A 24956-nucleotide genomic window follows, 5' to 3' on the forward strand; every position below is an offset into this window, starting at 1 on the left:
GACACGGCCTTTCATGTTTTTCCCCATGCTTCTGTAATTATCTGAAAATACGGACATCTCTTGCATTGCTAAAAACTGTCCACATTCTAACATCATATCATTATTCATGACACATTAAAATTCAGCGCCCGTCCTGCCATATATTTAATGGTAAAATCTCAGAGCCTTTGAGGAAACTTAAATTCACCGTTAATAGCCCATTGTAAGCCTCGGGGGTATCAGATTAACGTGGAGCCTCACTGCGTGGCCACTATGGTGAGAGATGTAATCTGTCATTTTAGGATCAGGTCTTGCTTTTGACCTTCAACAAACGCTATATCAGATAATCTCAGAAAATGTAAAGAGTGGCATGTCAGCTCCCATTGGGCCTCATTTATCAATCCGCTTGTATGTTGCTTATACATTTTTGTAAAATGCAGATATATTTAAATCGTACTCCTTGTGCATCAACCTTGTTTCCAAGGGTAAACATTAGTATATCTGATGCTGCCATGATAGATTTTAAATGTTAGCATGTGCCCTCTTGTTCATATGAGTTCACAGGCATGCATTAACATTAACATGCAGCTACCTATCTCCTGAAACATATTGTGGAGGCTCTAAATTGCAGTAATTGGTGGGCAGCTCCTTACTGGTATTTGGTGGAAAGTGCTCCAATGCTCGGAAAAAAGGAATACTGTATTTGTAATGGTCTATACTAGATTAAAATGATAGGAGTATAAAGTCTAAGAGAAGCATAACAAAACATGTAGACTAGGTACAATTCCACTACCACATCAATAAATAATTGCAATTATGATTTAATTACACAGGCCCGCTTTTTGAATTAAATATGCAAGGCCTAAATAGGCTCTCTCAACATTCATAATGACTTCACAATTGCTTGTTACGTTAGTGTATGTTTTCTTCCACCTTGTTGAAACGATAATGCGAAACGCGTATCGAGCTTTGCACAACAAATAAGATTTAACGATTTAAACCTCATGGCTGTTTTAACTATATGCATCATTGCACATCTACTCAAACATATATTTGATGCCAATAAACTGATGCTAAAAACATTTTGTGTTGTTTACAGGCCTTGATGTGAGGTAAGCGGTAAAGTGTACAAACCTCTCATCCAAATTTGATAAATGCCACAGTGCTTGTGCAAACCATTTTCCATGCAATTTCAGCAAAAAGATTTGTATCTTGAAATAATGAGGCATAATTTTTTGGAATATTAAAACAGGAGACCGTTTCACATTGCCATGGACACAGAAAGAAACTTATTATTCAGACTATTATTACAACCTGAATCTTTCATTAGGAATACATGGAGTTTACTTTCAATGACTACACCATCCAAACATACACTACCAGTCAAAAGTTTGGACACACACATTCTTCTTTATTTTTACTATTTTTCACATTTTAGAATATAATAGTAAAGCCATCATAACTATGAAATATCACAAATGGAATAAATAAATTAAACAAATCAAAACTATCTTATATTTTAGATATTTTAAAGGCTTTGGAAAGAAATTCATACATAGGCATAAACCTCACTATTTATATATGTCTAAGAAACACATTTCAAGCATTTAAGCATAAGCCTTTAGATCAAAATGGCTTTAAGAGAATGAAAAACATAGTACATTCAATCCGGTCTGTCCAAACTTTTGACTGGTAGCGTAGAGGTATGAAGAAAATATACAAATGAAAAGAGTGTCCAGAAAGATGAGGTGCAGCAGTTAACACCAACAGGGCCTGGGCTGGAGCGGGACGAGGAGTACCTGGAGTAGTTGAAGAGGCGGCTGTCCCACATGCTGTGCTCCCCTCTGGGCGGAGAGTGGAAGAAGCACGAGTCAGAGCCGTCGAATTGGTTGAGGCCGTCCTCCGTGTTCTTGGAGGCGTGGCTGTGGACGACATCCAGCAGCACCACGATGCCCAAGGAGTGAGCCACATCTATCAGCTCCTTCAGCTCATCTGGGGTGCCATAGCGACTAAGGATGCACATGCACACACACACACACACACACACACACACACATTAATTCCTAAACCTTAATCCCATCCTTAATCCTCTCCACTACATGCCTAACTTTTAACTCTTACCCTAACCTAATCTTAATCCTAATTTCAATTTTCACCCTGAACCAAAGCCCTAACCTCAAACTAATTCAGATCTACTCCTAATTCTAATCTTAATCTTAACCCCTAAATGAATCTTAACCCTTACCCTAAACTATACCTAATCCTAACTCTAATCTTAAACCACAAAATAACCACTTAAAGTAGTGAGGACTGACAAAATGTCCTCACTTAAGAGGATTTTCCTCACCTTTCTACCCACATATAGACATTTGGACCTTGTAAGTATAAAAATGCAAGACAGCACACACACACACACACACACACACACACACTCTGAATTTATGTTTTTTGCTTTATTGCTTGGAATGCGTTTGTGATTAAAATAACCAAGAGACTATGGAGCAGTATATTATTTCCCAAATGTAATCTCCTTCTCAGGTCATTGTCTAAAGATCATTCATTACACCGAGCTGTCAAGAAACCTTCCCACATTTTTGTCATTTGATAGATTTTGTATCGCAATATAATTCTACTACAATCCTTTAATACCGCTCAAAGGGTCACAAGGAAGACATTGTAGAACACACTCTGCAAACCACAGACGAACTGGGACACGCAAACACCGCATGCACGCGCACACACACACACACCCACACACACTACACACACATCTCTGTGCACACTCCTCATATTGTCCTATGACGTCCCATCTGTCCTTCCGGCTATCATTATATCAGCTTCCTTGCAAAACAGGACACATAGCGACAGTATTACCCCGCTTCCCGGTATTCAACCGCTCAGGTTTTAAATGACTATGAGAGATCAATCATGGGTGAAATTACACTATATACGTTACACTTTGGGTTTATGCTCTCCTCCAAGCAAGGAAGGGGGACCTCTGGAATGAGGGGCATAGATAAATTTCCCGACTAGTCCAGCTTTATCTACGTTTCCCTCTCCTCTCTGGATTAACTGCAAATGTGTTTACAGGGAGATTATTGCCGGTGTCAGACTTCCTAACCTTGATATGCAACATCCAGGTAACTGTTTTCATGATCGTGCAAAGTAACTCGATCACCCCCCCCCCCCCCCCCCCCCAAAACTAGCATTCATTTCTCCTAAAATATTTGTGGTTGTTTTAAAAAGCAGATACTGTAACTGGCAGGCACAGTGGCGTAAACGATATGTCAAACACTGGTAAGAGAATATCGACTGAACACACATCTTTCGGACAATGTGATATTGCGATCCAGTGTGTACACAACATTTAAATCAAACTCAGAAATGGTCATAGATTTACCTGGAAGCAGCAAAGAAACTTGTAATCTGATATCCAAAGCTGGCATAGTAGGCATGCTCCATGACAGCCATCATCTGAATACAGTTGTAACCTGAAAACAAAGGAGAGAATGTAAAAAAAAAAAAAAAAAAAAGGGTATTGATCTGCAAAGCTACAGTCTTTGGTGCAAAATCTTCCAGTAAATCAAATAGATTCTTCTTGATTTTATATTTTTATAGCTTCCCCACAAGATTGTCTAGCTAAATTTGCCTAATTGATGTTAATACCATTCAAATATTAGCAGTGGGGAAACCACTAAATTATGCATGATCAGAAATACGTCTTGGATATGTATGGCAGCTTGATACAATGTTGCTTGACATCCTGGTATTCCTATTAAGAGCATTTCACCCGTTATATTTGGATAGCTGCATTTCCCTGCAATAACTGGAGGATATATTATTCTTGCCATCTCCTCTTTTCTATGATTTCTCTTATAATAACATTGGCTGCTTACATCATACATCAAATGTAAGTCATATACTATTCAATTTAATACAATGAGTGCCAAATGACCACAGGAAAATATTTGAAAGACAATTTTGAATACTTTTTCTTTTACTGACAACCTTATCTGAAAAAAATAAATAGATAATCTGAATTGTCCTGGTGTGGTTGACCCCACCCATTCTCTACTCCAACCATCTTGAAACATTACTCGCAAATACTATTTGACCCGTGTCACTCATACATATGAGCTCCAGGCATTTCCTGTTTGACACAAGCTCCGCTATCCTCAAGACAAGCGGTGGCTACAGGGAAACACCAACTATCAGAGTCACGAGGTCATGTACAACATTTCAAAACGACCTACGCAAACTGCTTCTATGAATAAGAGAACAACAGGCTTTTAAACTGCCACTGAGGACTCCAGAGGGAGGCCCTGCGGTTTTTTTTTATAGTTGTGTGTGGAGCAGATTTATTTATTTATATATCTCTGCTTCTTTTCAGACTAGAGAAAAACTTTGGCTTCTGAAGGAGTGTGACAAAGCACTGGGGTGAGAGGAAGTTTCTCTCTTTTTTTTTTTTTTTCATATATGCTCATCTCTCCACAGTCAAGAAAATGAAATGGCAGGCAAAGGCAGCCGTCACTGGAGACGGTGGAATTTAGCCTCCTGGAGAATCCTATTGTGCAGATTCCTTCAACTGCTGCAGGTAGATTCTTTGACAGCATTTACACTGGCAGTTTCCTTTCCCACTAGAAAGGATGGCACGGCCAAGGAAACAGTCTTTATCAGATTGCTCCTGGTTTGCTGTGCCAGCCATATCTGTGCCTTTTAATACTGTCAATGCAGCAGGCTGTACTTGAATGCAAAATAATACTCCATCTCATACTGTTTATTGTAGAGCAGAATTTCAAACCAAGGCAGGGATCTGTTCGGTGAGGCTGAGGCCTTTGGCACAAATCAAATTATTATGAAGTAAATGAGTCACACGTGTAATGAGAAAAAGCAAAACAATGTGTGAAAGGGAAAGTACAGCGTCATTTCTTTCAAGTAAAAGTCACCTTAATGAATAACTGGTTCTATATTAGATGGATACTGAGTTAGAAAAATCACACAGTTCAGTATATGTACAGTACAGCTCCGACCATAATTGTTTGACTGAATGATATAAGCCAGGGCTTTTCGTCTCCATTAGTTGTCTGGGGCGAGATCACAGAAATGAAAACAAGTTGTCAGGTTTTCAGCCCCAACTCTCCAAACTGTGTGTGACTTGTGCCGCAGAGCTCCCTTTACAAACACTGTCCAACGGTAATGATCACTTCAGGTCATACCAGTAAACAGGATGTTGACTTGCTGTCGTGGCTTTGTGCAGAGCGAGTGTGACAGGTCTGCCACTGAAAATACTCTTGAAAAGTCTGGTATTGGAGAACAGTGGCACTCAAAACGGCACAGCATGTCTGCTGGGTTAAGGACCGGTGTTGACAGAGGTGGCACAGGACACTGGCAGACAGAAAATGGGCTCACCAAACCTGTCTACTACCATCAACTGTTGTTTCTCCAACCAGATTGTAGGCTCACATTTGATGGCTAGGGGGGTATACTGTATATATAGTACAACCACCACCTTAATGCTTCAGTTACTCTCTGTACTTGGCTGGAGAAGATACAAAATGTTCTCAAGTTGAGTGAACAAAAGGTCTGACAGACAGGAATGTTTGTAGCATCACTTAGATGAAGAGAATCACAGCATGATGATTGCCGTGCACTTCTATTTTGCAGACTTGAATAGCCAACAAAATAACAGGGAGGCCACGCTCCACGGCAAAAGAGAAGAGAGTGCTGTTTTGGAGGTACTGCCATCTCATCTCTTACCCAGGTCTTTTATGCGAGGCAGCACATTGGTTGTGAAGTTGGTGTATGATGCAATCTTTCCCTCCGGTGAGGCGATTCCCACGTGGGACTCGTAGATCCTCAAACTCCTGGGCTTCTCTGGCCGAGGGTGGACGTGCTGAAGAAGAAACCAAAAATTGGATAGAAAATCATATCAGAGGCCAACAAATTTTCCCAAAGATTACAACAGAGGCTGATACTAGTTATGTGTTGATGATTAAGAGATCCATGAGTCGGACTGGCTGTATAAACACAAAGGGAAAGGGTTTTGATTTTGTAAACACAGCCAATTCCTTGATGGCTACCTACCAGGCCTTGTGAACCCCTCCTAAGTGTTTGAAGTGCATGATTGAACCTCTTATAAATAAAGAGAATATATTGCCGGTAAGAGCGCTTCTCTAATTAAAATGGTAGTAAATAACAAGCGATAAAGTAAGCAAGGTGGTCATTAATACCCTCTTATTGTTTTGCTTGTGCACACTTGTGTTGAGGACATGAAGTAGCACTGAGACACATTAAGCCCCTCTCAAATCAGTGGCATCAAGCACCTCCAATAAGAAACAGCATTCGATGTGAGATGTGAGGCAGATTTCAAATGTTATGCGTCTCGCTGATAGGAATCAAAGCAGCGAGGCAAGGGCTTGGACATGGGAGGCTGATTTTAAGAAGTGGCACTGGGCCAAGCAGATTGAGCAATCTAAACATCGTCTCAGTGACATAACAGAGGGAGAACGGCTTGATAAAACTTTTTATTTTGCCGTCATACCACGAGAAATACGATGAGGAACTTACAACGTAAGGTTGAGGAGGATCCCAGTGAACCCAGTCGTAGATGACAGATTTCTCATGCCTGGTCACATATTTTGCCCAAGGCGAGATCCGGTACAGCCGCTTACCCTCTTTGGTATGAACTACCACCTGGGAAAATAAGACAAATGAGTGTTGCTATAGGAAGGGCACTCAAAACAATGACACAAAGATGGGGCATTCAAAAGACACTACGGTCACTTTACAAGGGTCGAAAGTAAGGGGACACACTTATTCTCTTTGCCGTAAGAGAAACAGCAATACAAACAACAACTAAGCAGACTTAAGGTATGGACTAGATGCATAGACACTGACAGAGTGACATGGGGAATCATACTATAAAGCAAGGAATCTCTGTATGTATGTGTGTCCTTCGCATATCTTGAGAACCGTTCGTCCGATCTACTTCACACTTGGCGGGTGTATTGCTGGGGACCGAAGGACGCGCAGTGTCGGATTGGACGCGCGACACGTTCAATATCAATAAACTTTGAATAAACAAGCAAACAGCACTCTGTGCAGCAGCGGGGCTCAAAGCAAGCGACTGGAAGCGCAGGCGTCGAGTGTGAAGTTGTTTGGATGAGCGTTTCTCGAGAAAGCTGCAAGCAGCAACACCGGAGGCCAAGCAATCGGTCCGTTCCGAACAGGCATGTTTTGAACGGGCTCTGCACTAGTCTAAGTTAATAACAGAGAGGAGGTATGCAAAGTTAAAAAAGCAAAACTTGAAGAATAACGATATCTAAACCACGGCAAAATGGAAAAAGTGCAGTATAAACTAGAGCATAATCGCAGTATAGGAGACACATTAGCAAGAAATAACAGTATTCCAGTTTAAGAGGCATGGTCACAAATCAGTAGATGCTCTAAGGTCCTTTGTGTCTGCTGCATGTTTCTCTGCCTAGGTGTATTGTGAATTTGTGTCAGCATTTATGCACGTCTTGCAGGCGTGAATTGCTTACATCATAGAATCGTGCTGTTACTTCCCATCCATTATACAGAAAAAATGATGCGGACCGTTCAACCAATCAACCAAACATTTTTTAAAGCCACGGCAACATCAAAACCGCCCCTCCCCCAGCAGGCAGCTCCCTTCTCTCCCTTGCCAAGCTCAGAGCTTTATATCAGAGTCTACAGGTAGCTCAAACAGCCTTGGAAACATAATATGGTGTAGTGGACAAAAATCTATTGATCAGAAGAGAGAGGGGAAGTCATTTAATACTTGGTCCATGTATTGGCGAATCTCATTGATGTTCATCTTTTTGTCATTCATGTCACAGTTTTTGTGTTTTAATTTTAGAGAGGGGTGCAATTTCTCCAATGGTTTTAACACAGTCAGTCACTCACAGGCCCATCTAGCACAGGAGTTGGAGCCAGAGAGCAATTTAGAAAAATACTAAATCTAAGTCATTATCTATGCCTCTCATCTATTATGTCTTCAATTCGGAGTTGGAAGGGGGTCAAATAAGTATAGTTTGGAAATCTAACTGACAAGTTACTTTCCTGCCTTCAGTCAAAGAAGAAAGGAGAAAGCCAGCATGGGAGTTGGAAAGCCCCAGCAAGAATCGATCCGGTAGTGCTACCCACAGTATGTGTTCACCCTGCTTTGTCCCCTGCAGAAACGGGCATTAGAACCCAACTAATTCTGGCTACTGTTGTGAAGTAATGACTGTTCCAACGCCACCTGCCTGCGAGCCATTGGCCAGACCCCCCTCTGGGGTTTTTTCATTATGGCCAGGCCACCTGGGGGTTAGAGGCCTGGCTCCCCTTATGACATGCTTCACAGTTTATAGGATTAGGAAAAGATAGCTGGATAAATGGACTGGCATAAAGCCTGACAGAGCGGTGGTCCTTCAGACAAATTGGCTAGCATTAGGCACATTAAAGAAAACTCAGACTGCTGGGCAGGCTGAAAGGGTGAGTGGAAAAGAAAAACAACTAAGATGTAGGTAATATGCAAGAAGTTTAGTTTGGATGAAAAAGTTGGCCATTTGACTGCTTAGGTAACCCTGCAGTATACACTTCTGTATATCTGCATGCATAATCACAACAGAAAGAGATGATTGTATCTTTTAAATTGAAATACTGCACCCACAAAAGGACATTGCTTGTTTATAGAGACAAATTGGGCTCTGAACAAAGGGGATGGAAGGGCAAGCTGCTCTACATGAGAGTGATTGGAGCTAGGCTTGTGCTTCCACGAGGGAGTGCTGTGGAACTAATTCTAAAGTGGAGCTCACAGCAAGACAGCCATTCATAGGCAGCAGGGGTGCGCAAGGAGAGGCCAGGTGCCAGCGTTTCCATCTGCTTCTTATCGTCCTTAGACTGACCTCCGCTGACAATGGGAACTGGGCAGCTTGTCCAGGGCACAGGAGTGTGCCAATGATGACCCGGTCCCAAGGAGAGTGGCGCCACTATGCCATCCATTCCACTCCTGGCATCTCATTTCAGGATTATTTCTCATCCACGCTGTTTGCTTGGGAGACAATGCATAATGGGAGGTGCTTCTTTTGCATTTAACCCTGATGAATTATTTACTAGAGCTAAAAACCAATCATCTATGCCCACTGTGGGCTGTGTTTTCCACTGAAACAACACCGCACAATATCCTGAGGGATACCTGCCACAGACGGAGTTAAAATAAAAGCCGGTCAGTTAGGTTCTTCAGGAGTATATTACCTCTGCTGTGCAGATCGTGTACATACAGTTATCTCCCTTCTGTGTGCTGTGAGCCTGACATGTTGTTGACGGCTACACGCCAGGCTTCCAGTTGGATCATAATAAGGACGCCACACAGGAGAGGTAATCTCCCTCGCGCATTACATCGACAAGCCCTGATGCCGCTGCAACGAGGGGGACGCCTATTGAGAGCGCAAAACCAGTCATGAAGATGTTCTGTTCTGTACCTTGAGTTTGGTGTTGTGATCCACAGCTGGAGAACCGTCGTGTTTGGGTGGCAGAATCAGCTCCCACTTGCCATATTCTTTCTTGGTGTAACGGTGGGAGAATTTGTCCCAGTCATCTATGAGTGAAGACAAAACAAGCTTTAAACACCGGTTGGCAGCGTCCCGTTCACAGCCATTAGAAATGTTAAAGCACACACCTGTGACTGCACAACTGATCATTTAAATATAAAGCTGCACTAAGCAAGATTCTTGTGTAAAAATACACCCGTTTTGTCAGCCTCGTGGGGTTGCACTAGAGAAGAGCGTCTCTTCCCGCCCAATTGAGATCCTGTAGATTTGTCCTATTTGCCAAAATGAAATTCTGGTGACAAATCAAAACTTAAGAGTGAAGCACAAACTGTCTCCTGAACAGCAGTGAGCGAGCGCTCTGTCGAGAAAAAGCTGGATTCACCTACGTTTCATCTTTTGCTTCTCTCATCCCTTTGGTATCCTTTGGTATAAAGCATCACAGACCGGCCAGGTTGGTAAACATGAGCCTGCTGTTTGCAGTTTACTGACGTCATGTTACATGATTTCTGGTTATTAAAAGTTCAAAGTTTTCAAACAGTTACCCCTTGCTGCCATTTGGGGCCACCAACGTGCAAAGTTACCTCGTGCAGCTTTAGTATGCGAACCCAAAATCACCACTCATACTGCTACTAGAACTGGACTATATCGCATGGTGGAAGAATGACATGAACTCTTATTTTTATTCAATTATTATTAATTGAAAATAAAGATTTAACATTTGCGTTCTTCCTTATAACAATGGTGTACTTTTTGTCATGTCTCATTCTGAGGGTTTTGTTCTTATTCAATGTTTCCACATAGTCTTCTACCCATCCTTTGCTTTCTGTTTCCAGGAGATCTTTATTTTTCTGACTTCTTCACACACTTTGTCTCTCCATCCCTCCTCTAGACCCTCTTACATAATTATTTACTCTTATTCTTGTACTCTGCACTGCTATCTTGCATCCTGTGACCTTTACCACGGTGTGAAAACCTGCAAGTTTAATCATCTAAAAAAAAAGAGATAGAAAATAGATTAAAAAAAACAAAAAACTAAAATACCACTTCACTGCTCATTGAAAATATTTCATTATATCGCATTATATCGAGGGAACAACAAAGAGGCGTTACATTCACAACCTGCTGATACCACACTACCAGTTGTCGCTGACTGACAGGGATATATTATGACACAAATCATTTATTATAAAAAGACTATCTTGGCATGTCAATTTAGTCTGCTGTGTTTATTATTCAGTAATCCATATCTGCTTGCTATTCATGAGCAAAAACAATGGCAAGACAGAAAATGAATCACCAGAGTTGCACCAGAAGTGACCGGGCACCACACCAACACTTTTCACAGGCAGGCCAAGTCATATTTTTTCACAATTTATTTATCTCCCTTTGCTTAAAATCCTCAGAAAAAAAAGTGCATTATGCATCCAACCTGCACCATATTCATGACTAGGGCTGCTGGGCTGTTTCCACATTTGCTATGAAATTGAAATCAAATAATATGACTGAGCCGTGTCAAAATGTAATCTCTCACAGAATTGAATGTTGGAATTGAGCTGCTGCCCAAGGTCCTGGGAAGATAATTAAAAAGGAAAAGGAAAGGGGAAATGTGGAAAGGAGGAATGGCAGCGACAGAACTAACTAGCACAAAAATGTATAGGGACAATAAACAAATTGACAGATCTCTGGTTTGGTACACAGCATCAATCTGAGGGCATTAGTATTAGCATTTGCTTCCCTTTATCATTACCTGCAGGTTTTCTGTTTAAAATGGCCATGGCACAGAGGTAAGTGCTTGTGCTGTGGTACGGCATAGCAAACAGGATTTTTGTGTTCATAGCTCTGTATTCCCTATAAAGCCTTCTATTTATTATTTCTTTTTTCTATTATTAGCTTCTATTTTTAGGGGGTGTGTTTAACAAGAGTAATTTCTTACTAGTATGTCCACAAGATTTCTATGAATTGATAGATTAGGCAAAGGAAAGAAAACAAAGAAGAATCTAACAAACAAACAAACAAACAAACAGAAAACAAACACAAAAGAAAGAATGAGACTAGAAGGTTGTAAGTGTGATTTTCTTATAGATGAGAGTAAGTCTAAATGGAGCTTGTTAATAATGCTAAAAATAAATAAACAAACAAATTAAACTTCCATTTCCACGGCCCATATTAAGTGAAAATAACACTCCAAAGATTATTAACCTGAAATTACTTTCAAAGTTGGGGCCGGAGGGAATAAAGATTTCAGTGCAAACAGAAAGGTTGCACTCTCTCAACAACTTTGCAGGGGATGATGAAATAACTAGTTACTAAAATATTAACAAACACTCCACATTCAAAAGAAGCCCCCTCAGTATGCAAGTTTATCCTGTGTAATCAATATTTTCCACATTTCCTACTCCCAGGTTGGTTGATCAAAAGGGCTGATACTCTTGTACCGTGGTTCGCTCCGCTTTTCTCAATTTTTGGCCCTTTTGTGTTCAAGCGAGCAGAAATGTCAAATATCTTATTTAATGCAGCGTGAAGATATGCAACCTTTCTGTTTGCACTGAAATCTCTTTCCCCCTTTGGTCCCAGCAGTGAAGGTAATTTCACGTCGAGTCTCTTTTAAGTGTTATTTCCTTTTTATTTAGGCTGATTTATTATCATTATGTGATTGTTATTAAAGAATTGGAGTGAAGCACGCTTTCATCTATCACACCGCCGTATGTTTCTGCAAAAGCACAATAAGTGCCAGACTCAACTAATTAAGAGTTCCCAATTTGTGAATAATGTCGCAAATTAAGAATTGAGAGATCCAGCAATACCTCTTTTACTCCTACTTTTAAAAATGAACTGATAGCACAAAATTATAATAATTTATGGTACTTTTTAAATAGTAGTGGGTAACTTCAGTCCTTGGTTGATAAAATAAAAGCACTTCAACAGACTGGAGCCTTTAAATTTTGAAGATACTCACTGATGAATTTCAGGCAATGTCTTCCCAAAATAGATATATCTCATTGTTGGAATAGAGCCCTCTCTGGATAATAGATGAGCAGTAATAGAGCTCAGAGTAACCTTTGGGGACGCAACCTGGACATTACACTGACATGTTGTTCTGGAGCTGACAGTTCTCCTCAGGCGGTGAACACACTACTTACTGAAGTCACCGGTGAGGAAGAGGGCCTCGGCAGCCGGAGCCCACTCTGTGAAGAACAGGCGGTTGTCAGGCTGTCGCTGCACGCCGAAGGTCTTGTAGCTCCGTGTGAACTGGTCAATGCCTCCTTCCACCTCCTGGAGCAGGTGAAGCTGCTTTTCCAGCAGCCCATACCTTCAAACCAGAGGGAAACACACAGGCGCATTAAAGGAAAAATCCACTGTGATACTCTGATAATCTGTTGGATACTTACACTGTTACATATCATCAATCTGTGTTATAATTTACTTTTTTACTCACTTTCCCTCAACCATTACATACATTTCCCAGAATGCCTTTCGACAACCTCCAGAGAACCGGCATGAACTTGTTGCATTCAGCTGTGGGTTTAACGTGTAGGTGGAGAGAGAAATAGCGATAGCGACAGCTGAGCGAGAGTCGAGAAAAAGTGAGGGTGGCGCCACTTACTCAAATTTGAGTATATTGAGGCTACTGTCAGTGGCAAAACTGGTATCTTTTCCTCTTCTACGATGGATTTCTCACTGTATGATTGTTAAACATCAGTGCAAAATGGTGAGTCTAGAAAGAAGCCACTTCTCTTTGATTCTGAGGTTCTGACATCAAAACCAGAATTTTACTGTTGATGTATTAGGTAGTTGAAACATTTTCAGTTATCAAACTCCACTGTAGCTGCACTAGTAATACCTTGACCTGACATCACATTTTCTACATTTGGCCAGTTATCTGCGAATATGCCACCAAACAAAAAAATGGGTCCAGAAATGCAAGGTATATCACAAATAGCTGTTTTTTTTAACAATGTTAAAGTGTTTTACGGTGGAATTTTCATTTAATACAGGAGTGGGATCTATCTAGAATGATGAAAATAAAAATAAATAATTATCTCCTTTAATAATGTTTAATGGATACAGGCATCTTGGATATAATCAATCCAGCTAGGTTACAAATATAATCATGAATTTTATTATAGTACTTGATAAGTTCCCAGCGTGTGAACTGCTTTACCTCCCAAGGCGCATTCACAGTACTAAAAATCAATAGTACAGATCTACTTTACTGAAGCTGGATCAAGCCCAAATTAACTGAGTTGTAATAAGCCAGTAGGTTTTAAACTGCAAGTAGACTATGCAAATGTAAATGTATATGCTTATGCACATGTTCACTATGCTTATGAATATGTTCTATTGTTTGCACTTATTGTGCAGGTATACAACACTTTTCTTTAGTTGTTGCAACACATATTCAGTACAGTAGTGGCATCTTAATTTTTACATGCTACCTTTATCTCTTTCAGGTCCGACCTGAGTATGCAAACTCAAACAGGACAACTAGAGCGGGCTCCAGGGGTGACTGTCTAGTTCCATTTAGAAAAAGTGTGTTTGGTAAGTCAAACACAGGTCAGTCAAACACACGGTTTATTAATATTGAGCTTCGCAGACCTGGAACACGATACCAAGTGTCATAAGGGATTTGCCAACCATTTACCAAACATTTAAAAAAATGGTTACTGGATAATCAAAACTGCTCCCTTAATCTATCATAAAAAACCTCTGAATGTGTTGTCTGTATGTTATGTGTTTAGGCCTTGTTTATTATGTAGAGTGAGGTAGCATGTGCTGTTTTTGTACTGTGAATTAATTTGAATGGTTATGATGATTTTATAATTTTTTACTGTGACATCAACCTGCCAACGGACAACAGATGAAAATTAGCCTGGTGGCTAAATCTGGCATATTTACATTTGATTTTAAATGTTCATTAATATGCACTGTCCCTATTTAAAATAAAAAAATCTTAAATCTTAAATCTTAAACCTTTAACTGGCTCATTCCCTCAAGAATGTGTGACTACCGGCGCATCCTGAGAGATAAACCTCTGTCTGTTACTTTCAACTTGGGGAGGATAGACTAACTACTTTGCAATTTATCTCACTTAAGTTCCTGCAGCCAGCTGGTGTCCATATCAGATTCCCCCTGGTATAGCGAGCCTCTTTCAGCCAGCTGAGTTAAGTGCACTCTCTCCCCTCCAGCCCTGAAGCCAAGCTCAGACTGGCCTGTGAATGCCCTGGGGCTAGTGATGATGGGCTGAAGTAACAGCGCGATTTCTCAGCAGCTGCTCCCTGTGTTGACTACAGTGGATACAGACAACGCTTGCCAAATGTAAACTTTTAAAGTCCAACCAACGCTGCCACATGCCCCCTTTGCCACTTTGTCACCATTTCATGGATATTCTGAAAGGAAGGACAAAAGGAGGATTCACTTAAGGACAGATCTTCACTGCCTCAGTATTAATAGGCATGAAAGTCATGCCTGTGATTATAACAAATGAGCTTCTGTGGGCTGGACTTGGGGGAATAGCTGGGCAAGATCCTGCGTGGATGCAATATTCTCTGCATATACTCTGGTCCCACTTGTGATTACAGCAAGGAGATGAGATCAGACCACACATCTCAAAATGCCTATGAAGACACAATTGATTTCATAGGAAGTCATTACTGAGCTTGCATTTTGATATGCAAAATCAAAACTTAGATTTACTTGCTTATTATCGATAATCAGACAGAAACTGTCTGCCAGCATCCTCTTTGTCCTCGATGCCCTTACCTACAAATTTTCTTTTGATGAGGTTGTCACTCTTCCTCTCCTCCGTCTCATTTTGTAAGTTACTAAATCTTCACTCTACTACAAAGCAAAATATCTGGCACAGTTGCACATGGTGTCCACGGGCCAAATTTAGCCATTAAAAAAAAAAAGTCTCCCCCAAAAGTTGCAAAGAGCAAATCTTTTTTCCAGCAGTGCCACTGAATTTCTTTAGTCGCATCATCTGAAGTTTTGATTCATAGTTTTCCTTAAGAAGAACAATACTAAAGCAATGTTTTGTGTTTTCTAAAGCTATTAGAGAATGCAGGTGATTCCTAATAAAGGCTAGCAAATGTAATAAATATAAAGTGGGAAAAATAATCAATCTCAGGTTAATAATAATTTACTGTATCTCATGTTCATTATCTATCTTGTCCATGACTTGAGCTTGGAAAAAATACTTAAAAAGTGTCATAATCAGTCAGAGCCTGATATGGAGAGAATGAATTTGGATTTGAGGCGCAACATTCCCTGAAACTAATGCTGCATTCAGGTGAAATTTCCTAATTACAAGTTAAGCGTACAGCCAGCGCACATGAATGACCCAACAAAGTGCTAAATAGGACTGGGAAAGTTGGTATTTTCTATGATACATGACTTGCTGAGATGTGACATTTAGACAGCATGGAAGCCGTGACCATCGTAGGTAGAAATGATGTATTAGATTATGTTATTGTTTGGTATTCTATGTAAATAATTAGCACTGAACAAATATACAACTTTTGGTTTATAGATTAATTAAAACATCAATTACACGCCTGATATATGCCTGCATTTTCTGAAAGAGGAGAGAGATTGATCACCACTTGCCTTCTTAACGGAAGATAACACAGAATTTCAGCTTTTCAAATTGTGTTCCTGTGTCCTAAGAAAGTTAATTTTACATTGGTGAAATACACTGCTAATCCCTGCTGCCCAGAAACTATAGAAGAGTTTAGTCCTGCCCCCAATTTACTGTCAATGTAGCAGCATCAGATTACAGATGAGAGCCACAGATTACAGTCTTGGTCCTCTAATCTCTTGGTTCAGGAAACTGTTCTTCATCTTCAAAGATATTGATTAAACTGTCATAAGCCACAATTGAGATATGATCCTTTAAGATAGTGTTGCACACATTAGGTTGAATGGCTCCTACTGTAGGCCAACAGCAAAGACACTGTATCATCAAAGTGGCATATATCAGCTTCCAGATCAATTACTACCTGCATTCAAACTTTTAAAGAGTGGGCCACTAAAACTGCCTATGGTGACTGATAAAGAAGAATAGTGGTACCGCACATGAGATATAATGATGTACAGCTAACATAGGCTATTGGCTGTGGTAAGGATAGATTAATTGTTTGGAAGGGAGAGGGTCTATAAGTGTTAAAATGAAGCTCTCCCCCAAAAAAAGCAAACAAAAATCACCTCAACCTTCAATTTGACATCTGGCTGTCATTTTGATGTCATATCTTAATGAAGTTGAAGTCAAAATTGTAAAATATCACTTCAGAAATCAATATAATCCACTTCACTTGTTAAAAAGCTTGCCATTGAGAGGGTGAACTATGAAATGTGTTCACACACGCACTGTTGGATAATCGGGCGTCTAAATTTAGAGCGACTGTTACAGGTCTGCTCTGTTGTGTAAGACTGACGGTGACAGCTGAGGTAACATGCATTAGTTTTTCTACAGAGCGAGAACAGAGGCGTGAGGACCGTCCCAGACAGACTGGAGAAACACTGATCTCAGCTGGCCTGAAGGGGCTCTACAGCCCAGCGGCAAGGTCACTTTCAAATAATGTTATTAATGTCCCGATTTGACTAAAGTACATTAATGAGGCCAAACAGGAACAGTACAGTACCTGAACACTTTCAGAGCAGTTGATTGATGAAGGCTAAAATTTCTTGTTAACTTAATACCTTTGATGAACCTCAAGCAAGGTGACAGGAAAAACAAACGCTGCACACAGCTATTTTAAGAGATGCTACACAAAGCGTTCTCTCATTATTATACAACAGTTTCAGAAAAGCAATCTGACCGGTCTGAGATGTGTTCCAGCCATCTTAATAATTCCCATAAATTACAGCTTGCCATACAGTATTGGTTGCTATGCCAAATGTGGTATCCAAGGAAATAGCTAGCAATCTTTCTTAGGTTTTTTTTCCCTCCTGTTTTTAATTCTTGTATATTACTTTTCAGTCAGTACACACGCATTGGTAATCATCATATCAAAGTCAACACTCAGCTGCGCTTCACACATACAGTGTTGCATCACCATAAGCATAACCCCCCAGACATTACTGCTAGATTTTTTCTGAAATTAGTTGTGATGACATATTCAAATCTTTGCAAAAACTGTTGTGATAACAAACAGTAATCCCAATGTTCCCTGCTTTCATTTGGTCCAATTTAGGAGATACATGGTGCCACTAGCTGCAAGATCTTAGCAGCACTTTCTATGGACTTGTGAGTTACGCAACAGGAAGGGTAAATAATGAAGCATGTCGACAGAGTGCTGCACACCGGGGTTATAAAATGCATGTAGCATTGATGCTTGTTTTCACAATCAATTTGACAATAACAGCCTACTCTGGAAAAAAAAACACTACCAGGGTGACCGTCAACCAGGGAACAACTAATTAGAATGAGAAAATGACACAAAAAAACATGAAAATACTGGAATAATAAAAGCTGCTCTACCTGCCACGCATTTGCTGAATGTATTTGCTCTCAACCAAAGTTCAACAAACCGAGACATGGGCAGCTTTGAGCCATGACATGGTGGTGAAATCTAAAGAATCAGTCTGCGTGGTCATAGGTCTCTTTCTGATAAGCCGGCTGAATTCTTAGCACTGTGCTGCTCGGCAAGAGGACTCAGCGTGATGCCGCAGCCTGAGAAAGCTCTTGATTTCTATGCCTGTGTTCATGATATGGTGTTTGGATTCTGGGGGCTTAGAACACCGGGGGCTGATCAAGAATTAACCTTCACACAGCAGTGCTGCTATATGTAAAATAATTTATGTGCAACTTTCATCAGTGGGACAGGTGTTTGAGACACGTCTAGGGCTCGGTGAAGCCTAGCGATCCCAAGCTGTGTCTGAGATGGAGCTGACATGCTCATCTCTCTGCGAGGCTACGGCGCCGCTCGCATGCTTCAAATACAAAGCAGGTGGTCTCTTACCTGCCACATTAGAGACACGATCTGACACAGTAATGAAAACGGATAAAACCATATAGCCCTTAAGCAGAGTTTTAATGTCTAGTTTCTGGTACGACCCGACAATGAGCTGATACAGTGGGAAATGTGAACCGTGGATCATTATCACTGTCTGTATTTAAACAAAAAAACATCACACTGATTATTTTTTTGAAAGAAACCCGGCAGGTAAGGCTAATTTGACGCGGGTTGTGGGACTGAGCTGAAGAATTATGCTGTCAATTTGCATGCCAAGACAAGCTGATGCCATTGTATTTAGAAATCAGACTACAGTATCCTTTCACTGTATCCTGCAGTGAAAAATAAACGATTATATAGTCAGCATTGCGTTATTGACATCAATATTGTATTGCTAGTTACTATGTAATTACCATCACATTTCAAGTGTACCCTTTCTTTTTAGTGCAATAAAACTGTCTGTTTATCAGGTTAAGACCAGACATCACGGCATTTAAAAAAGACACATGGACTGAAAATAAATGAATGACATCAAGCAAGCGGCAAGTCACAAAATAAAGCGAGTCTCCACAGTCTATTGACTTTGAACAACAGTCTATTTACTTTTTAAGATGAGTGTGGACAAAAGGTCAGTGCATTCACCACTAAAGGACACCAGTAGGTTCTTTTTAGGTCTCTCTGAAAACAAAGTATTGCTTCACTTAAGTATTGTAGGTCTAATATATACATACATACATACATACATACATGCAGACATACAGACATACATACATACATACATACATACATACATACAGGTGCTACTTGAACATGTTGCTGTTTCAATGCTCACAATAAGCTAATATTCACTCTAAACTTTCGTGCAAATATTCACTGTACTGTAAATTATTACAGCATCCTCTGGGTAATAAGAGTGACAGAGAATAAATGCCTAAGGGCTGTTGAATCGACTAATTAGCAAAACTGGTGTTTATAGATTTCAACTTCAGTTCGGCCTAATTAAACTTAGTTCTATAAAGGATGCAGTGTGTTTTGTCTCCCCTGGGTGGTCATGTTTAAATTAATCACGGTATGTACAGTATGATTATATTTGGTGAATGATGCTCTCAAACATCAAGGTACATCTTACTCCTACAAGGAACGCTGACAGTTTGCCAACTATATCTAATGGTAGTAAAGTCTGTACTATAAATCCAGCCATTTTACTGTCCAGGGCTAATTTTGATAACAAAGGTAAGAATCCAAGCTATCCGGGCAATATGGTTGAAATCAATAGCAAAATCACATGTTTAGTAATGAAATTAATGTTCATCTCACTAAACCAAATGGTAATGTTAGGTGTGATGTCACACAAAACATTTTCAAATTGTATTTCTTAGATGTTTCATACCTCATTTTGTCAGAGTTTTTAAATGTGCTTGTTATCATCAATTTAGACAGCAGAATTGTGTGTCACTATATGTCTCAAAATCACCATATAATCGCGATATGATTCCACCGAAAGACGATATTATCGCCTCGCAGTGATCCAAGCTACTGATGTTGGGGCCCATGGATCATGTGACTCTCACTGACCATCATATAACACAGGGATAACAACATGACTGGAGCTCTTAAACATCATCCAATGAGCCATCATAACCAAATATCAAAACCATTTCCCTCTGTGATCCTTTAGTGTGAGAAGACAAGTTTGTGCATCACTAGGATGAACAGAGGAATCAGTAGAACATAATGCAGAGATACAGCATGCAAAAGCACAGTCTTCTGAAAATCTTCTCTAGGCTATGTGCAGTTTGATATCATCTCAACATTGGCAACTGCTGGAAAAATTGGGTTGGAAAGATCCCAGATTAATAAATGCACAAGCCCACACACGTTGCAAAACCATTACTACAGTATGTACCAGACAGTCTTACGGAAAAAAGTCTCCTCTTTAAGATTTCCACGCCAATAATTAATTTGTAGGCAGGCCAAATCAGGGCTAAACCGGGAAAAATCTCGCAGCAAATCAATTAATGTCTGAGAAGCTTTTTGAATGTGCCGAGCCTTTCACACAGCCAACACCAAACCAAACCAATCAACTATGTGCAACTCCAACTCTAGAGTTTAATCCCATTTTGATAAAAACGAGTTCATTGTTTGTTTGTTTTCTGCTGATGCCTCGATAGGAACTGGCCGGAAACGTGAAGTGAAAACTCATATGAACAAAACTTATAATGAGAAGCTAGGGCCTGCAGAAAGCCTGTTTGAGATGCGGGACCACAGTGATGCTCTCTAGAAACAATAGGCGAGACTGAGACAAATCCTGCAACTCTTCACTCAAAGCACCACCTCATCTTTCAACGTGGGCGTCACCTGACTTGCAAACGCATGCCTCCTCTTGAACTGTCAAATAACAGGAAGTCGAGAGACGGCTTGTCTTCTTCGACAATACTATTAAAAGACTTCTGGTAGCGGTTCATTTATCTTCCATAGGCTGAAAATTCTCTATTTTGGCCACACGCTTGTTATTCAGCAGGCTGCAAAAGGGGGATAATAGCAATGTCTAACCCATCTGTTATGCAAAAGAAGCCATGAGGGAAAACGCAGCTCGCGTCAGACGTCTCGGCTACACAAAATGTCAAGCCTGAACACACAAGGTGACTTCGTGATGTGTCCTAAACATCGGTTTTTATCTGTTTGTTGTGTATTTTTACCAAAAGACGTGAATGCCAGCGTAAGCCTGCCTTTTATTCACAACACCGGGGATTTACTTTGGGCGGCGAGCGGTGCATAAAACCGCCGTTTGAGCCTTATTTTACCTCCTCTTGAAGTCCTTCTCGTACGATTTGAGATAGGGATCCATTTGGAGAAGGCAGCTGAGCTCAGGAATTGTAACATTATCCTCTGGTTCTGCCATGGTTTCTTCAGTCGAAACCAATCGAGCACCGACTGCTGCTGCCTGCCCGCCTGGATGCAGTGACAGTGACAGTGACAATGAACAGACAGGCTATAACGTGCAAGCTTTATAAGTATCCGCGGACTGCAGCGAATCAGGCTCCTTTCTGCCAAGCCCGTCCCATTCACAATGTGCAGTGGTCTCCATTGGGTCACGTTTAGGGAAGGGAGATAATAAAGAGAGCCGAGCCGCGCGTGCAGCGCTGTGATACATTGTAACTTTAAGATGACAGCAGAGGAAGAGGAAGCATCTGGAGCGTCAGAGGAAGGATGAGTTGTACTTGTAGGCAGATGTGTAGCTTTGTAGGCTGTTGTGAAACATTACTGTCTACTTACCGTCTATGGCTGTAATGGATTTCCCCTGATGGAAAATCACTAGAATATGTCTACATAGGGACGTCTGTGGTGCTCTGTAGTGAGTTCATACTATAAATTATAGTGACTTTAGAGCACTTTATCACTGTTTATTGTTTATTGATAAGGATCCCCTGTGCACAAGAGTGTCAGCTATTCTTCCTGGTGTCCCACTAAAACACAATTTACATCCAAAACATATGCACAAACTTTAAAACCAGGATACAGTAAAATCAGAATGGAAGATAAGCAGAAATATGAATAAGATAAGTCACATTTGTTCAGTACACAATGTTTCCTACACATCAAAAGGCTATGGGCAAGCTCAAACAAACAAGTGTGAATGAAATACATATGCATGGATACAACAGTATAAAACAAGTAGAATTAAAATTAAGCATTTGACCTTATCTCATAATCAAATGTCTTCTAACAAGTTGTTGTTTTTTTAATAAATTTGCTACATGGCCTTAGCTACAATAAAAGTGGGTAAGGAATTCCGAAGTGAAATAGCTCGAAATACAACCGTTTATTTGAGCAAATACATTTTTGGTCTGGGCAATACAAGATAGCATTTTCTGTGGTATATTGTTGACATTTTGCAGGTGCATGGCATTTTTACAATACCCCACCCTTATGAAATGTATTAAAGTATGACTATGATTATTATTTTTTTAAAGGTCATTAGCACATTTTTGTTCAGTGCCAGTTGCATTTGGCACAAAGCACATGGTACAAAGCTGGCCTTATTTCTTACTGGCTGTAGTTGTGTGTGGTGTAAAAGTGAAAGGCAGGGGGTCCAACTTGAATACTTGACATTTTGTGGATTTGCCAAAAATAAATCAAGGTCTTAAACATTTTTGAAAATGAATGGATGGCCTTGAAGGTATTTGATTTTTAATAAAAACCGAGGAAAACCCTGTGATGAGGATGTGTGTTGATAAAGCAGCACTTTTGAAATGAAAAATATCCATGATTTCTTCACTGATACTGAAAAATTAGGCCTGTAAGATTTGACCAATGTCATGTCTTACACCCAAAACATGCCAATTTTGAATCCTTGAATTTCACTGAACAAGACATTGAAAAGAGCTTGAATTTGATGGCCAAGTGAGTGCAGGACCCCTGGAAATGGTAATGGGCTGTGCTGTATGCCTTTGCACTCACTGGTAAGCTGTCTAGAGAGTGATCTGCTATGATATTTGAATGTAAACAGCTTTGCAGGACAGTTGAACATAAATGAGTGCAGTGGCCTTTATACTGTACTTGTGAAACTGCAATTTGAAATGGCTGCAGGCCAAACTTTAGCAGAAGAGACCACATCGATTTAAGTAGCCTATTAATCAACAAAAGTACTTTGGTATATGGAAGTTAACACAGACAGAAAATTAATGAAGCAAGGTCCCATTGATTTGGTCAAAGTTTGATTTGGGCAAAGTTTGATTTGGGTAAACTTTGTTCAGTGTCAAGGCCGAGCTGTCACAATACCCAGCGGAGCAGCCTGGCACTGGGGAGGGCGGGGGGGGGGGGGGGGGGTGTTGTTGTAAAATGATGGCCCCAGGCTGTGCCATTTACTGCTTTTTCCACATAATATCACATGACTCAAAGTACTCTGGGCTCCCATTGCACGCCTGATTGTCCTGGAGGGGGGATTCCTCTCTGTGTAGCCCTTCCCTTCCCAAGGTTTCTTTCATTTTTTTCCTAATGAGGTTTTTGTGGGAGTTTTTTCTTGTTCTCATTGGAGGTCTAAGGATGGGAGGTGTTGTTTTCATTCATTCTTTCATAATCTGGGTGTTGTGAAGCCCTTTGAGACTGTAACTGTGACTATAAAAAGGAAGTTGACTTGAGTTGACTTGACTATAGGCCTGTTTGTTTAAAAGCTGAAAATCTAGATTAAAAACTATACGCTAATATGAATGTACGTGTTTTTTGTTATTGTTATCTATTTCACCTTTACTTGCTTCTTTGGTTTCTTCTACCCCTCTTCCCAACTTTCATTGTTCATGTTTTAAATCTTAAAATGCATGGCCTCGACAACAGAGTTCCCCAAAACTAGATTCATCAAGTTAACTTGGTAGCAGACGTTACCTAATGGAAATCCAGAAGGATAACCTTGGGAGAATTTAGATCAAAAGCTAGTCTGAAAGGTTGTTAAGGATGCACCTTCAATATGAAGAAATGGTGCGACTCTTGAAAGCGGCGTCCTTGTCACAAAATAAAACTGTCCTAGTTAAAGGTCACAAAGTGAACGTCATTCTAAAGAGCCATCTGTTGGAAATAGATGGAACAAGTGGGTTACTGTCCACTCCAGACGGCTGTGCCAATAAATGTTGCCTGTGTGATTTACAGCTAAATAGCAAATGTTTACAGGGGTAGCTGAAAAGACACAGCACCCTCTGACAAAAACAGATACCACAACAGAAAAAAAAATCCGGATTTTGTCAACAGCATATTCACCTAATGAGTTGAAGTAAATATTTGATTGATTTTATCTGTAATCAGCACGGCAAACCGAGCTACAATTCCCGTTACCTGGACGATGTGTTTGATTCAGTGAAATTATTTTGTCTGCACCATGTAATAGATGATATGAAGATGTCTTAGTACCAGGTGAAAAAAAAGGATTTGCCCAGCTTCATTTGTTGTGTCACTAAAGGTCAGAGACAGGATCATTATCTGTTGTGTCCTATCTTTGATCACAGTCCGCGTATCCTTGATTCACCCGTTTTTAGCTGCAACCAGCATCTAGTATAATTCACTGTGCTGGTCAGTAGAGACCAGCTCTACTGACCAACAGAGTATAAGTAACTGTGTTGGTCAGTAGAGACCAGCTCTACTGACCAACAGAGTATAAGTAACTGTGTTGGTCAGTAGAGCTGGTCTCTTGGTCCCAAACGTTTCAACAAACCCCACTGTGGAGACACATTATGTTTCTCAGGGAGCTGCACTGCTGCTTCAGCTCTCTTGGTAAGGCAGCAGACTTTCATTCCCAGGTTGGTAAATGATTCAGTCAGAGTTTGACTCTTGAACCCAGCAAGCACAGACTGTTTACATAATGCTATCTGACATGATTATTTTACAGAAGATATTTCCACCAAGATAGTAAAAAAAAAACATTACGTCCCACACCAAAATTAATCTTTTAGTTTGCTAACCTAAATAACAGATCTAAATA

The 24956-nt window shown here is 40.3% G+C and overlaps 1 protein-coding gene across 1 annotated transcript in view; it reads right to left on the minus strand.

Annotated features, from left to right (window-relative positions):
- gbe1b (glucan (1,4-alpha-), branching enzyme 1b) overlaps positions 1-21392 on the minus strand; it is a 75057-nt gene extending 53665 nt beyond the window's left edge. Inside the window, exons 1-7 of the mRNA XM_071515510.1 lie at positions 21292-21392; positions 12674-12843; positions 9465-9580; positions 6547-6672; positions 5737-5872; positions 3380-3470; positions 1779-1988 (exon numbers count right to left, since the gene is read on the minus strand). Of these exons, the coding sequence (XP_071371611.1) occupies positions 1779-1988; positions 3380-3470; positions 5737-5872; positions 6547-6672; positions 9465-9580; positions 12674-12843; positions 21292-21389 (947 nt within the window). The 5' untranslated portion in view covers positions 21390-21392. The remainder of the gene's footprint in view (positions 1-1778; positions 1989-3379; positions 3471-5736; positions 5873-6546; positions 6673-9464; positions 9581-12673; positions 12844-21291) is intronic.
- Between the last annotated feature and the right edge of the window lie 3564 nt (positions 21393-24956).

This window comes from Centroberyx affinis, unplaced genomic scaffold, assembly GCF_046629955.1.
Source record: "Centroberyx affinis isolate AG114_WGS23_722 - 3 ecotype Tasmania unplaced genomic scaffold, CSIRO-AGI_Caff_v1 ptg000358l_1, whole genome shotgun sequence".
Lineage (NCBI taxonomy): Eukaryota > Metazoa > Chordata > Actinopteri > Beryciformes > Berycidae > Centroberyx > Centroberyx affinis.